The sequence below is a fragment of the Colobus angolensis genome, unplaced genomic scaffold (assembly GCF_000951035.1).
Source record: "Colobus angolensis palliatus isolate OR3802 unplaced genomic scaffold, Cang.pa_1.0 Scaffold65, whole genome shotgun sequence".
NCBI lineage: Eukaryota > Metazoa > Chordata > Mammalia > Primates > Cercopithecidae > Colobus > Colobus angolensis.
Window position 1 is genome coordinate 5,098,512 of NW_012120154.1, and position 14,876 is coordinate 5,113,387.

The 14,876-nt window shown below is 46.6% G+C and overlaps 1 protein-coding gene across 3 annotated transcripts in view; it reads left to right on the top strand.

Annotated features, from left to right (window-relative positions):
* Positions 1-14,876, top strand: part of EIF3D (eukaryotic translation initiation factor 3, subunit D) — a 19,350-nt gene that overhangs the window by 1,400 nt on the left and 3,074 nt on the right. Inside the window, exons 2-12 of one of the 3 annotated variants that reach the window (XM_011964310.1) lie at positions 2,350-2,488; positions 2,781-2,826; positions 3,754-3,890; positions 4,506-4,591; positions 5,278-5,350; positions 7,761-7,873; positions 8,916-9,048; positions 9,544-9,691; positions 11,009-11,139; positions 11,646-11,731; positions 11,829-11,958. In XM_011964310.1, the coding sequence (XP_011819700.1) occupies positions 2,366-2,488; positions 2,781-2,826; positions 3,754-3,890; positions 4,506-4,591; positions 5,278-5,350; positions 7,761-7,873; positions 8,916-9,048; positions 9,544-9,691; positions 11,009-11,139; positions 11,646-11,731; positions 11,829-11,958 (1,206 nt within the window). In that variant the 5' untranslated portion in view covers positions 2,350-2,365. The remainder of the gene's footprint in view (positions 1-2,349; positions 2,489-2,780; positions 2,827-3,753; positions 3,891-4,505; positions 4,592-5,277; positions 5,351-7,760; positions 7,874-8,915; positions 9,049-9,543; positions 9,692-11,008; positions 11,140-11,645; positions 11,732-11,828; positions 11,959-14,876) is intronic. The other 2 variants (XM_011964312.1, XM_011964311.1) reach the window with 2 other exon arrangements.

Below are 14,876 nucleotides of genomic sequence, written 5' to 3' on the forward strand. Positions count from 1 at the left end.
GATAATCTATGATCCTGTGCCTCTCTGCTCTCCTTAAAAAAAAAAAAAAAAAAAAAAGCCATGTATTAAAGCCAAGGTATCTCACCCCTGGCTTTCCAGAGAGGTGATGCAGGTCAAGCCTCGGGCCTCTTCCCTTCTTGAGCTTCTGACAGAACCCGATTTTTAAAAGTGTGTCTTGAGACTCAGTTTTGGTATTATTAGGTACGGTCTCAAACCCCCGATCTTTGCGGGCTGCTGCCCAGCTGTAATATAATGGAAAGAAAGCTGGACTTACAGCAGGCACCCCTGGAAATCAAATCTGTTTTGAAATGATGACGTCAGCTGCTTGGCTAGGCTGGGCTTCAAATTTTTGCCTCGAAAGTGGAGGTGAGGGGGTGTTAATGGTGTTAAAGTATCTGGCAGAGTTCTTGACACGTAGGAGCTCAGCAATATTTATTTAATACGAATTGTTCTGAGACCACCACCCTTTTTCTTCTCTTCTCTTCCTATAGTTCCTATTAGGAAGATGAAGCTTCTAGGTTTATTCTGTGTTGCTGTCACCCAAATGTCATCTCTGAAGGAAGCCTCAATCTCCCCAGCATGAGGCTTTGGGGAAAGTTTACTAAGTTCAGCGTACCTGTTTATTTTGATTGTTCTCCAGCCTCCAAGAAATACTGGATTTTTGTCTTTTTGAGACGGAGTCTTGCTATGTTGCCCAGGCTGGAGTGCAATGGCACGATATTGGCTCACTGCAACCTCTGCCTCCCAGGTTTAAGTGACTCTCCTGCCTCAGCCTCCTGAGTAGCTGGGATTACAGGTATCCACCACCATGCCTAGCTAATTTTTGTATTTTTAGTAGAGACTGGGTTTCACCATGTTGACCAGGCTGGTCTCGAACTCCTGACTTCGTGATCCGCCCACCTCGGCCTCTCAAAGTGCTAAGATTACAGGCTTGAGCCACTGCACCCAGCCTCCGAGAAATATTTGTGTAGTGAATGCCTTCTAAGCATTTTCAGAAGGTTACAACGGAAGATAAATGCATAGGTTTTTTATAGGAAGTGTCAGGCAACCATCTGCTGTAGAACCCTGGTTTTTTAATTCCCCTGAGAGAGCTATAGCATTATGCAGAGTGCAGACACTGTAGTCAGACTGCTTTGGTTCATGTTTTTCATTAACTAGCATTTCAACTTTGGGCAATTTCTTCATTTCTCTATGCTTTGGTTTTCTTATCTGGAAAGTGCAGATAACATTGGCTCCTACCTGGCAGGATTGAATGAATGAATGAATGAGTGGTAACCACTAAGAACAGTGCCTGGCAGTATTCATGAACATCTGACATGGCCACTTTGGACCTGAGGTCTATGGGGACCTCCTTGGACTTCTGGCAGTTCTTTTGCCTGGCTTTATGTCCGCTTGCTCTGCACACAGGATTTGCGTTGATGGCAGAAAATTGAAACAATAAGAAAGAAAAATTGAATTTCAGGATATACTTAAAGATCCTTTTTTCTCAGCACTCTGTATGCATAAATGTACTTTTGCAAGTCTGAATACTTGTGTGGCATTTTACAAAGTGCTTAAAACAAGGATCTTGTTTATTTTGCAGATGAAAAAGACTAAGACAGCTGGACGTGGTGGCTCACGCCTGTAATCCCAGCACTTTGGGAGGCCAAGGTGGGCGGATCATTTGAGGTCAGGAGTTCAAGACCAACCTGGACAACATGGTGAAACCCCATCTCTACTAAAAGCACAAAAAATAGCAGGGCATGCTAGCACGTGCCTGTAATCCCAGCTACTTGGGAGGCTGAGGCAGGAGAATCACTTGAATCCAGGAAGCGGAGGTTGCATGCCACTGCACTCCAGCATGGGTGACAAAGTGAGACTCTGTCTCCAAAAACAAAGAAAAAGACTACTAAGTCTTAGGGAAGTTGAGTTTGTATGAATTGGTGAAGGTATATCTCAGAACCAAAACAAGGTTACTATATTTGAAAAAACAGTACATTTTATCAAATCTGTGACACCATTGAGTTTTTTCAAACACTTACATTGTGTAACACAAAAAAAGAAAAACTACCAATCAATATGACACCCTCTGTCAAGCACAAGGTACAGCCTCCTTTTAAAGATATTACAGTGAAAGAGTTTCATGAAATTAATGACATAGGGTCGATCAGTTTTGTTTGCATTCTTCTCAGTTTTAAGTACATATTCACAGTATAATTAACAAACAGTAGTAGTCGCTCAACAGTTGAGGGTTCCAGTTTGCGTGTTGCTTTTTGAATTCTGTCATTTATGTCTTTGCTTCATATGGAGGGCTTTTTGTACTCTGAGGCCTTCGTTCGTGCCGCTACTCACATGATTTATATTTTTCAGATTTTGGTTTTGGAAGATGGCAAAGTTCATGACACCCGTGATCCAGGACAACCCCTCCGGCTGGGGTCCCTGTGCGGTTCCCGAGCAGTTTCGGGATATGCCCTACCAGCCGTTTAGCAAAGGAGATCGGCTAGGAAAGGTACTTGCCTGTCAGCAAGAGTCTGAATCTTTGCAGCTGTGGCTGCTACTCTCGAGTCCCTGTTTAGATTTTATTGTCTCAAAATCTTAACTCGTGAATTTTTTATAGGGATGGCAGCTGAGAAAGGTTATCATCTCTGGGTGTAGTGATAGGAGAGCTGGGCACTTAGAGAGGTGTTGTGGACGAAATCTGAGACTCTCCCACGCTATCCTCTCGCTTTCAGGGGTTTCCGGGTCTGCAGAAGCTTGCCTGGTTGACCTGTGCATTCTCTGTCTTGTCTTGTTGTGCATAGGTTGCAGACTGGACAGGAGCCACGTACCAAGATAAGAGGTACACAAGTAAGTGTTTCTGTGGCTGAATGCCCCAATCAGGGCCTTGGGAAAGTTGTTCTTTATTCTCATGACCTTCATCTGAAAGCTTTTTTGGAATAGGAAGGAACTGGCAACAATAATTCATAGCTTTTAGGGATGTAGTCTGGACTTTAACAGTAACCACATTTTTGGAACTAGCCCCCAAAACTTAGTCTGTTCATTAAAGAGGTCTAGCCTATTACAATGGGGTTTGGGGCCCTTTTAAAAACCTGTTGAAAACATTAGCCGGGCATGGTAGCATGCGCCTGTAATCTCAGCTACTCGGGAGATTGAGGCAGGAGAATCACTTGAACCCAGAAGGCAGAGGTTGCAGTGAGCCAAGATCATGCCACTGCACTCCAGCCTGGTGACAGAGCCAGACCCTGTCTCAAAAAAAAAAAAAAAAAATTAAAACCCCTGGTTTTAAGATCCTGGTACTATAAAAAGGCTTTTTCTCTGTGCCATTTCAGATAGTTGGAGGTGGCTGCCTGGAGAACTAAGTTAGGATAGCTGAGGCTGAGATTGGCAAGAAAGTATATCGTGATCTATTAGACATACCTGCCGTGGGTCCCTGATAATGGAGATGGTGGTTAGCAATAAATACCTCAGATTCTCACACAATAAAGCAGAGTATGAAATGGGTTAGCTTGATTCCTTCAGAGTCTTGGCTTAGAAAATTCTTTAGACCAGAGTTTTTCAAAATTGAATGTGCATATGAATCACCTGGGGATCTTGTTAAAATGCTGGTTCTGATTCAGTGGGTATGGGGTGGGACTGTGAGTCTGTGTGTCTGACAAGCTTCCAGCCAGTGCTACAGGTCTCAAGACCACCCTTGAAATAGCCAGGCTTTAGACTGGTGCGTATCTGGTAAAGTCTGTGAGTGTAGTTACTACTTGCCGTCACTTTTGCCTCCAGATAAGTACTCCTCTCAGTTTGGTGGTGGAAGTCAATATGCTTATTTCCACGAGGAGGACGAAAGCAGCTTCCAGCTGGTGGATACAGCGCGCACACAGAAGACGGCCTACCAGCGGAATCGGATGAGATTTGCCCAGGTAGGCCAAGAGCCAGCAACCGCCATCTTGGGGCTGTTACTGTTGGCCATCACCTGCCTAAAAATGCTACCTTGTGACTCCTAATGAGAGAGGGAAGCATATTAGAGGTCTTCTCAGGTGAATCTCAGGTCACTGTTCCATAACAAGAGGTACCAAGGTAAACTTGAACTAGGTGCAGGGATGCATTTAAATAGTTTATGTTTCTGTTTACCAGTAGGTAGGACATCAGACTTGTATGCTAAAAGCATTTGTGCTGGATAAGAAGGTGCACTCGTGCCTGTTGCCACACAGAATTGGTGTGTGCAGACTTTATTAAGTAGACAGTCCAGTCAGGTTGCGTATTATTACTTAAAGAGGCAAACTCAGCAACTCTAATAAGACCTGGTAAACATACTTCAGTGAAAAATATGTCATGGGAATATAAGTCTAAGCGAAGTCCGAGTACTTACCCCCTAACACTCCCAAGCTATTGATGCCGTAGAGTGAAAGCACAGAGCAAGATGTGAAACTTGGGATTTGGCATCCTAAACTTACTCTAAAGACCTCCCGCTCGTTCTGCCTATTGTGAGCCAAATCTCTAAGATGCTAACACGGATATTTCTTGCTGATGCCTAGAGGAACCTCCGCAGAGACAAAGATCGTCGGAACATGTTGCAGTTCAACCTGCAGATCCTGCCTAAGAGTGCCAAACAGAAAGAGAGGTGAAATTTTCATCCTGCTGGAACAAGACACCCTTCCCAGACTGGCCGTAGTTGGAAACAGTAGGACAAAAGCAGGAGGGTGGTTGTCTTCCCCATCATTGCAAAATAAAAACAGAGGAAAATACTTTCTACAACCAGTTAAGCCACCTTTTGGCTTGTCGTTCTCAGGGTGGTTCGTGGCAGGTAGCACAGGCTACTGGACTTTCACAGTAACCACATTTTTGGAACTAGCCCCCAAAACTTAGTCTGTTAAGTTAAGCAAACTTAACTCCTTGTGCTGGCCGTGTGCACTGAAGGGAAACCCAGGCAGGCCAGAAGAGGCTCTGGAGCTTACCTTGGCTCAGTTCTGCTCTGGGACAACCCCAGGAAGCCCCGTGTATGCTGGTCCTGGGAGCCTCCTGGTGGTGTGTGGTCCAGCGGCCACTACACCCCAGATTGGAGCTATCAGTGAACAGTCACTATAGATGAAGTAAAATACGCCTGGTCAGTATTTGGAGGTAGTGTGCCTTTTCTAGCACCTCCAGTGTGCATTCTCTGGGTCTCTTCCTTTCTCTAAGCCCATTTTTCATAGTTCAAAGGAGTTAGTGATGATGGCAAGTTTTAGCTGAAGAGAATGGCAGCCTGTGCCTTTTGAGGAAGCCACTGATACTAAGGTCTGCACTGAGATCATATTTCTGTCTTTGCAGAGAACGCATTCGACTGCAGAAAAAGTTCCAGAAGCAATTTGGGGTTAGGCAGAAATGGGATCAGAAATCACAGGTAATGCATTTATGCCAGAATTCTGCCTTGGAATTTGTTTCTGTTTATTTGGTTGTCTTTATAATAGCTTAGATGAGATATACTTCACATACCGTACAATTCCGTCGTTTTTAACATATTTGCAGAGTTCTGTAACTGGTCAATTTCAGACCATTTTCATCACCCTCAAAAGAATCCCTTACCCTTTAGCAGTCACCCTGTCTTGATCTGTTTTCTGTTGCCAGAACAGAATACCTGAGAGTGGGTAAGTTATAAAGTGGTTTCTTTAGCTCATGGTTCTGGAGACTGGGAAGTCCTGGATCAGGAGCAGCATCTGGTGAGGGCCTCGTGCTGCTTGATAGCATGGCAGAAAAGGCAGAAGGGGGAGGAGGGTGCAACAGAGAAAAGGGCTAAACTCTGGGTAGTTAGCCCATTGCTGAGAGAAGGGCATGAGGCATTTATTCCTTTTAACGACCTAATCTCTTAAAGGCCCTACCTCCCGACACTGCCACAGTAGCAACCAGCTTGCCACATGAGTTCCAGGAGGCCAAACGCTAACACGCCCAATACCCCAGCCCTAGGCAGCTACAAATCTGTCTTCTGTCTCTGGATTGATTTTTTGTTCTAGACATTTTACATACATGGAATCATACAATATATGGTCTTTTGTAACTGGTGGCTTTTATTTCGCATGTTTTCAAGAGTCATCCATGTGGCAGCATGTGCTGGTAGAGTTGTCCTTCAGTATATGGAAGTCTACACATTCTCAGGTCCCACAGTCGGCCTGTGGTACCCACATATGTGAAAAGTTGGCCCTCCATATACTCGGGGTTTGCATCCCAAGAATACTGTATTTTTCTTTTTTCTTTTTCTTTTTTGAGACAGGGTCTCGCTCTGTCACCCAGGCTGGAGTGCGGTGGCATGATCTTAGCCAACTGCAGTCTCTGTTTGCTGGGTTCAAGCAGTTCTCCCACCTCAGCCTTCTGAGTAGCTGAGACTTCGGGCATGCACCACCATACCTGGCTAATTTTTGTATTTTTTGTAGAGATGGGGTTTTACCATGTTCCCCAGGCTGGTCTCAAACTCCTGAGCTCAAGCGGTCCGCCCACCTCAGCCTCCCAGAGCGCTGGGGTTACAGACGTGAGGCACTGCGCCCGGCTTGTATTTCCAGTCCATGTTTGTTTGGAGAAAATCTGCATATGGGTAGACCCATGTACTTCAAACCCATGTGGCTGAAGGGCAGCTGTGCTTCATTTGCTGTTGGTTGTGGGTTTTATTTTTAGACTGAATCTCACTCTTGTCACCCAAGCTGCAATGCCAGTGGCACGATCTTGGCTCACTGCAACCTCAGCCTCCCAGGTAGCTAGGATTACAGGTGCGCGCCAACACGTCTGGCTGTTTTTTTTGTGTGTGTTTTGTAGAGGCAGGGTTTCACCATGTTGGCCCAGCTGGTCTCAAACTCCTGACCTCAGATAATCCTCCTGCTCCTGATCTCAGATAATCCACACACCTCAGCCTCCCAAAGTGCTGGGATTACAGGCGTGAGGCACCACACCCAGCCCAACTGAGCTTCATTTCTTGTTTATTGCCAAATAAGAGTCCTTTGAATTGATACATCATGTTTTTTTTTGAGCCTTTCACACGCTGATGAACATTTGGGTGGTTTTTCACTTTTTGAGTATTATTGATGCTGCTGTGAACATTCACCTGCGTATGCTTGGGTGGGCATTCTGAGAACAGAACACGTGTAAGCAAAAGTGAAGCTCCATTTTGTTGGATATGATGCTGTATCAAGGATAGTTAATACCCCGAGAGAAATATGAAGGACCTGCTACATGTTTATCAGGTGACGTCATTACCTGGGAGTAGAACCCCATTTGTTTCTGACCTTCTGATCCCTTTGGTCCTCTTCCAGACCATAAATTCCTGGGAGTCAGGGATTCTATCTTATAAAACAGTCAGCACTCCATCACTCAATTTATTGAATAAAAGCTCTTTTTCTCTTCTCTCTGTTATTGAGACGGAGTCTTGCTCTGTCACCCAGACTGGAGTGCAGTGGTGCTATCTCAGCTCACTGCAGCCTCCACCTCCCAGATTCAAGCTATTCTCCTGCCTCAGCCTCCCAAGTAGCTGCAATTACAGGCATGCATCACCACACCTGGCTAATTTGTGTATTTTTAGTAGAGATGGGGTTTCACTAGGTTGGACAGGCTGGTCTCAAACTCCTGACCTCAGGTGATCTGCCCGCCTTGGCCTCCCAAAGTCCTGGGATCACAGGCATGAGCCACTGAGCCCCTCCATTTTGTGTGGTGATTGTTTGAGACAGGATCTCGTGTCACTCAGGCTGGAGCGCTCTTTGTATTTTTAGCCTTTTATTTATGTTTTGTATGTACTGTAACTTTTTTTTTCCTCTAATGTTTTTCAACTGCAGAAACCCCGAGACTCTTCAGTTGAAGTTCGTAGTGACTGGGAGGTGAAAGAGGAAATGGATTTTCCTCAGTTGATGAAGATGCGCTACTTGGAAGTATCAGAGCCACAGGACATGTAAGCAGCATATCCTACTACTTTCTGCTCTGCTCTTGTGTGTGGACCATCTGGTGATGGGTATTTTCTTAAGCCCTAGTATTTCCAAAAAGGCTTTGAAGCCACTTACTCAGAACACATTGCATAAGGTTAACAGAGGTGTTTGAAAAAAATCAAGACCGGCCAGGCGCAGTAGATCACCTGAAGTCAGGAGTTCAAGAGCAGCCTGGCCAACATGGTGAAACCCAGTCTCTACTAAAAATACAAAAATTAGCCGGGCGTGGTGGCGCACCCCTGTAATCCCAGATACTCAGGAGGCTGAGGCGCGAAAATCGCTTAAACCCTGGAGGTGGAGGTTGCAGTGAGCTGAGATCTTGACATTGCACTCTAGCCTGGGCAACAAGAGCGAAACTCCATCTCAAAAAAAAAAAAAATCAAGACCAAGGGGAAAAGCAGAAATTCACTGACTGCAAACTTCTTTTTAACTTCCTGGCATCCTCAGCAAAGGAGAAATTAGTTATACAATTCTTTTGGCAGAAAGAGAAAGAAAGAAAGAACGGAATTTGCTGATTATTAAACTATATATTTCTGTTTCCTGGCGTCCTGACCAAAACAGCAATAAAATTAAGTTTACAAAATTCTTGGCAGGAAAAGAAACACAGCAATTCTTCAGGAGAATCTTTGCTTCTCCTGACATTTCAAATAGCTCCTTAGCTCAAAGGACAAGCATGCGGAACTTAGGTAGTGGGAAACCAGAGCGCCAGCCCAGACATCAGCCTACCCAGGTGCCTCTGAAACTAGTCATCTCCTGTCTTAGCCTCAGTCGCCCTACCTTTAAAATGGGGGCGTTGGGCTGAATGAGTTGTGCTTGCTCTGTTCTCTACCAGGATCTAAGTGGACAGGAACTCAGCAGGCACTGGGGATTCGTCTCTCCTGTTCTGGCCAGAAATTGCTTTCCACCTCTTTTAGACTTTTGGATAAGACTTCTGGATCTATGGCTTAGAAAGAAAAACCTGGGGTTTATCTCCCTTACCTGGTATGTCTCTGCCTGCTCTTCCCGCAGCGAGTGTTGCGGGGCCCTGGAATACTACGACAAAGCCTTTGACCGCATCACCACGAGGAGCGAGAAGCCGCTGCGGAGCATCAAGCGCATCTTCCACACTGTCACCACCACAGACGACCCTGTCATCCGCAAGGTGTGCGCCTCCTTCTGCCCCTCTCCCACTAGGTAGGAATGCCATCGGCTTCTACAGCTGAAGCTGCAGAAAGAACAGAAGACATGGGAATAATGTATGTATTATATGTAAAAGCACTTTGCCAGGTAGACTGGAAACGTGGATGTTAAACACAGCTGGACTTGAAGCCCAGTTCCGCCATGCTTCCTGGCTCAGTCTGTGGAGCCATAGTTCTCTCATCCGCAGCCAGGGGTAGATGTACATAGCGCGTACCCCTGGGGCAAAGGTGAAAGCATCTGAAGCACTTGGCTGGAATCGAGCAGGTGCTTAGGGGACTGCAGTGCCACTGCCACCCGAAACTTGCTGGCTGACTGGCTGCAGCGTTTTTGGTCAATGAGGTGGGGCCTCATTCTTAAGGATTTATGTGGTCAGCAAAGGAGTTCTTTCCCGTCCTTGTGAGTGAGCAGTGAGACCTGGGAGCGTCTTTCCATCTTCTCTCTTTGATCCTCTTTTCAGCTGGCAAAAACTCAGGGGAATGTGTTTGCCACTGATGCCATCCTGGCCACGCTGATGAGCTGTACCCGCTCGGTGTATTCCTGGGATATTGTCGTCCAGAGAGTTGGATCCAAACTCTTCTTTGACAAGAGAGACAACTCTGACTTTGGTAAGAAGCATGCCTGGGGAACAACTCAAAGGCATTGAGTATTTCTGTTGGTACAGAACAAGTCTCTGGTGCTAGAAAATGGATAGAAAGTGGTCCATCTTCCCAAGGGCATTGACAGCAGCAGCATCTGAATCTCTCCCAGGCTCTTCAGAGATTAGAAGAGACTGTCACTGCAGTGCCTGCTTGAGGCCTCAGCTTTTGGAGTCCTCACTGCACCCTGATAGCAGGCTTCCAAATGTTGCTTTTTTTTTTTTTTCTTTTCCCAAGACCTAGTCTCACTCTGTCACCCAGGCTGGAGTGCAGTGGCACAATCTTGGCTCACTGTAGCCTCCGCCTCCCACATTCAAGTCATTCTCCTGCCTCAGCCTCCCAAATAACTGGAATTACAGACTTGTGCCACTACGCCTGGCTACTTGCTGTATTTTTAGTAGAGACGGTTTCACCATGTTGGCCAGGCTGGTCTCAAACTCCTGGCCTCAAGTGATCCATCAGCCTTGGCCTCCCAAAGTGCTATGATTAGAGGCGTGAACCACCGTGCTTGGCCCAAATTTTACTTGTTTACCATTTTTTTGAGTTTTGCCATCTTGCATACCTTCTTCAGTGTTTGCTTACAGTACATACACTTACATATTTTATGCCATACGTATATGTGTTTATACGTCATAAAAGAAAACCATGTCACTCAAAACTTAACAAAACAGGCCGGACATGGTGACTCACACCTGTAATCCTGGCACTTTGGGAGGCCGAGGCAGAGAATCACTTGAGGTCAGGAGTTCAAGACCATCCTGGTCAACATGGTGAAACCCTGTCTCTACTAAAAATACAAAAATTAGCCGGGCATGGTGGCGTGCGCCTGTAATCCCAGCTACTCAGGAGGCTGAGGCAGGAGAATCGCTTGAACCCAGGAGGCAGAGGTTGCTGTGAGCCGAGATCATGCCATTGCACTCCAGCCTGGGCAGCAAAAGCAAAACCCTGTCTCAAAAAAAAAAAAAGTTTATATTCTGAGACTGAAGCCTGCAGTCTTTACTCAAAAGCTTACAAAATCATTCTGTTGAGGAATCCAGAACGATTGAAAAGGGACAGCTTCCTTACTGTGTGATTGAACTGAATGTCAGGTGCTATCTTAAGTTATCCTGGAGCAGCTGCCCCACTCCCCCGCTTGTGTGTTCCACACTAGGGAGACCCACTTTAGGAGAGGGCGGTTCTTTGAAGGAAGGACCTGTGTTGTTTGCCTCTCCACATCTCCCCACAGCGCTGCGCACATTGTCAGTGACTCTTTGTTGCATGGTGAGTGACCATGCCACGCTTTTGCAGACCTCCTGACAGTGAGTGAGACTGCCAATGAGCCCCCTCAAGATGAAGGTAATTCCTTCAATTCACCCCGCAACCTGGCCATGGAGGCAACCTACATCAACCACAATTTCTCCCAGCAGTGCTTAAGAATGGTGAGGAAACAAGTCTCTGGGCGTTGATTCATTCTTATTTAACCAGCTGCTATTTGTGGAGCATCTGCTTTTTGCTAGGCTCTTGGGTTGTGGGATGGAGCAGGACAGACCCAGTCCCCACCTTTAGCAGCTGAGTTACATGCCTGGGCTTGGGGGTCAGGCTGTCTGACTTTGGACAAAGTTCCTGTCCTTACAGAATTTCATGATAGTGGAGGAGAAAACACAGTGAACCATAAATAATAAATTGATTTACATCAAATGGTGATGTGTGCCATGGCAAAAAATGAAGTAGAGATGGGCGTGGTTACTAACTCGTTTTCATTCATCAGGTGCTAACAGTTGGGAGGGGTCAAGTAGGCATAAAACAGGCAGCGAGCTCAGAGCCCCATCAAGGGCCCCAGGAACCTGGCCAGAGCTGCAACTAAGCAGAGGTGCTGGGTCTGACTGATTGGCCTCGGCCTTGTCAACAAAGTTAGCTCGGTCTTGTGACACCTTTGTTTTTGCAGGGGAAGGAAAGATACAACTTCCCCAACCCAAACCCGTTTGTAGAGGACGACATGGATAAGAATGAAATCGCCTCTGTTGCGTACCGGTAGGTCACCTCTCTGGTGGGTATTGTGACCAGATTGGAGCATGGGCCCCACTCTGTCGAATCCCCAGTGACCACGTGAGTCTCTCCTTCGCTGCAGTTACCGCAGGTGGAAGCTTGGAGACGACATTGACCTTATTGTCCGTTGTGAGCATGATGGCGTCATGACTGGAGCCAACGGGGAAGTGTCCTTCATCAACATCAAGACACTGAATGAGTGGGATTCCAGGGTGAGCCGCCATCTCCATCACCCTCCTGGTGACACCAAGTCTCTGTTCCCTACAGTGTCTGTTTACACAGGCTAGGTTGTGTAAACTGTTTCTTATCCCTTTTCATTACTTAGAGAGCTACCTGGATTTTTTTTGTCTTGTGAGTTTTTTCCTCTGCCTGGTTCGTTGCCGAGAAAGAGCATGACTGTGTGTGTAGAACTATGTTAAGTGTTAAGAACTTTTCTGTTTATTATTTACACAGGAACCATTTAACTCCCTTCTTCCAGTACTTTCTTCATTCCTGTTCCATTGTGGCCTCCTGTTGGCTTCTGCTCTCTGAGCATCTGATTTTTTCCTCTCCTGATTATCTGGGTTGGCAGTTTCCTGTAAGTCAGGCCGCTCTTCTTTTTAACCTCTTCTTTCATTGACTGAGCCACTGCCTTCAGTCTTTTCATACCTTTTTTCCAATGCCTCATTTCCTGAACTCATGGATTCTACGATCTGGCTTGGAATTGACGCTTCGGAGGCACCTGGAAAGAAACATGCTTCCTTCACTTTTCCTCCTCTTTCCATTTCCACCCCACCCCCGCCCACATCACCTGTTGGAGGAGCACACTGGGAGGTTTGCTGTGACCTCCCTCTGGGGCCAGTGGCCTGTTGTTAGACTTTTCCCAGTGAGCTCCCCAAAGCATTCGGGGTCGTTGTGCCTGTGTTGCTCTGCCCTCTGTGTTACCGCGTTACTCTGGTCTCACTGTTTCCCCTGTTCCTTCGCATGTTGTCTTTGCTGGCTCCCCTCCTTTTTGACCCGTGGAGTCACCTAGACAGCTCTCTTCGCCACATGTACTTCTTTATTACACAACTTTGTGTTAGTTATCTTTTGCTCCGTAACAAATTAACAGAAACTTAGTGACTTAACAATACCGATTTATATATTTATTTTTTATTTTTTATTTTTTGAGACAGAGTTTCACTCTTGTTGCCCAGGCTGGAGTGCAATGGGACGATCTCAGCTTACCGCAACCTCCGCCTCCAGGGTTCAAGCGATTCTCCTGCCTCAGCCTCCCGAGTAGCTGGGATTACAGGCATGCGCCACCACGCCCAGCTAATTTTATATTTTTAGTAGAGACAGGGTTTCTCCATGTTGGTCAGGCTGGTCTTGAACTCCTGGCCTCAGGCGATACGCCTGTCTCGGCCTCCCAAAGCGCTGGGATTACAGGCATGAGCCATGGCACCCAGCCTAACAATACTGATTTATTAGCTCACATTTTTGTAGGCTGGAAGTCCAGTGCTGTGTGCTTGGTCCTTGTATTAGTCCATTCTCGCACTGCTGTCAAGAAATGCCTGAGAGTGGGTAATTTATAAAGAAGGGAGGTTTAATGGGCTCACAGTTCTGCAGGCTCTACAGGAAGCATGACTGAGGAGGCCTCAGGAAACTTGCAATGGTGGCAGAAAGCAAAGGAGAAGCAGGCACATCTGACATGGCCAGAGTAGGAGAAAGAGACAGGGGGAAGTTGATACACACTTTTAAACAACCAGATCTCTTGAGAAATCTATATCACAAGAATAGTGCCAAAGGGGAAAATCCGCCCCCATGGTCCAGTCCCCTCCCACCATGCTCCTCCTCCAGCATTGGGGTTCACCATTTGACATGCTATTTGGGTGGGGACACAAATCCAAACAAGGCAGAAATCGCCGTGTCCATAGAAACAGGACTGAGTTCTCATCTGGAGGTTCTGAAAGAAAAGCCATTTCCAAGCCCATTTTCATTGTAGGTAGAGTTCATTTCCCTGCAGTTAGATGACAGAGGCCCCCATCCCGCTGCCGGCTGTCAGCTGGGAGCCTCTCTCAGCTCCTAGAGGCCACCTGCATTCCTTGTCACGTGGCCCCCTCCATCTCCAAGCTAGCAACAGCACAGCAGATCCTTCTCGTGCTTCAAATCTCTGACTTCCTCTGTCTCTGATCTCTACACCTAGATTTGAGAGACTCATACGGTTGGGTATGAGATTCATACGGTTGGGTATGAGGCCCAGCCAGGTAGTGTATATTAAGGTTAACTGATTGGGGGCCTTGCATCTGCAAAATCCCTTTTGACATACAAGGTAGCACAATCATGGGGGTGATATTTGATCCTAGCCATAGGTTCTGCCTGCAGTGAAGGGGAGGAGACTCCGCAAGGGAAGGGTCACTGGGGATCATCTTAGAATTCTGCCCACCCCAGGCCTCAACCATGAACTCTTTGAAAATGATTTCTTAAATCTACTCTGATTTATTATACTTCCCATTGTTTTTCTGCTAAAACACCTTCCCCTTCCATGTGCCCCCAGTCCTGTCATTGCCTCTGGGCCAGCTGTCCCTCAGCATTGTCTTTCTCCCACCTAAGCTCTGAGCCTCTAACATCTCCAACTCCTTTTTTACATTGCTGTTAGCAAAATAGAAGGTTTTGCTGTCTTCTGACTCAGTCCTGGATTTCACTGATATCAAGCCGATACACAGCTTCATCAGCAGTGCAGATTGGGAGAAGGACTCTAACATGCCCCAGCAAGCTGCACACAGTAGTGCGCACCTGGAATCCCAGCTGCTCAGGAGGCTGAGATGGGAGGATCACATGGGTTCAGGAGTTCAAATCCTGAACTCACCAGCTTGGGCAACATAGTGAGACCCGCATCTCAAAAAAAGCAAACTCACAGCGGTGCTGCAGGATATTTTAAATTTTTTAGGGAAACACCAGAGACATCGTGTCAGAATACTACTACATGGTTTGAACCTAACTAAATAAAAGGAATTATTGGCCAGGCACAGTGGCTCACGCCTCTAATCCTAGCACTCTGGGAGGCCGAGGCGGGCGGATCACCTGAGGTCAGGAGTTCAAGAGCAGCCTGGCCAACATGGTGAAACCCCGTCTCTACCAAAAATACAAAAACTAGCTGGACGTGGTGGCG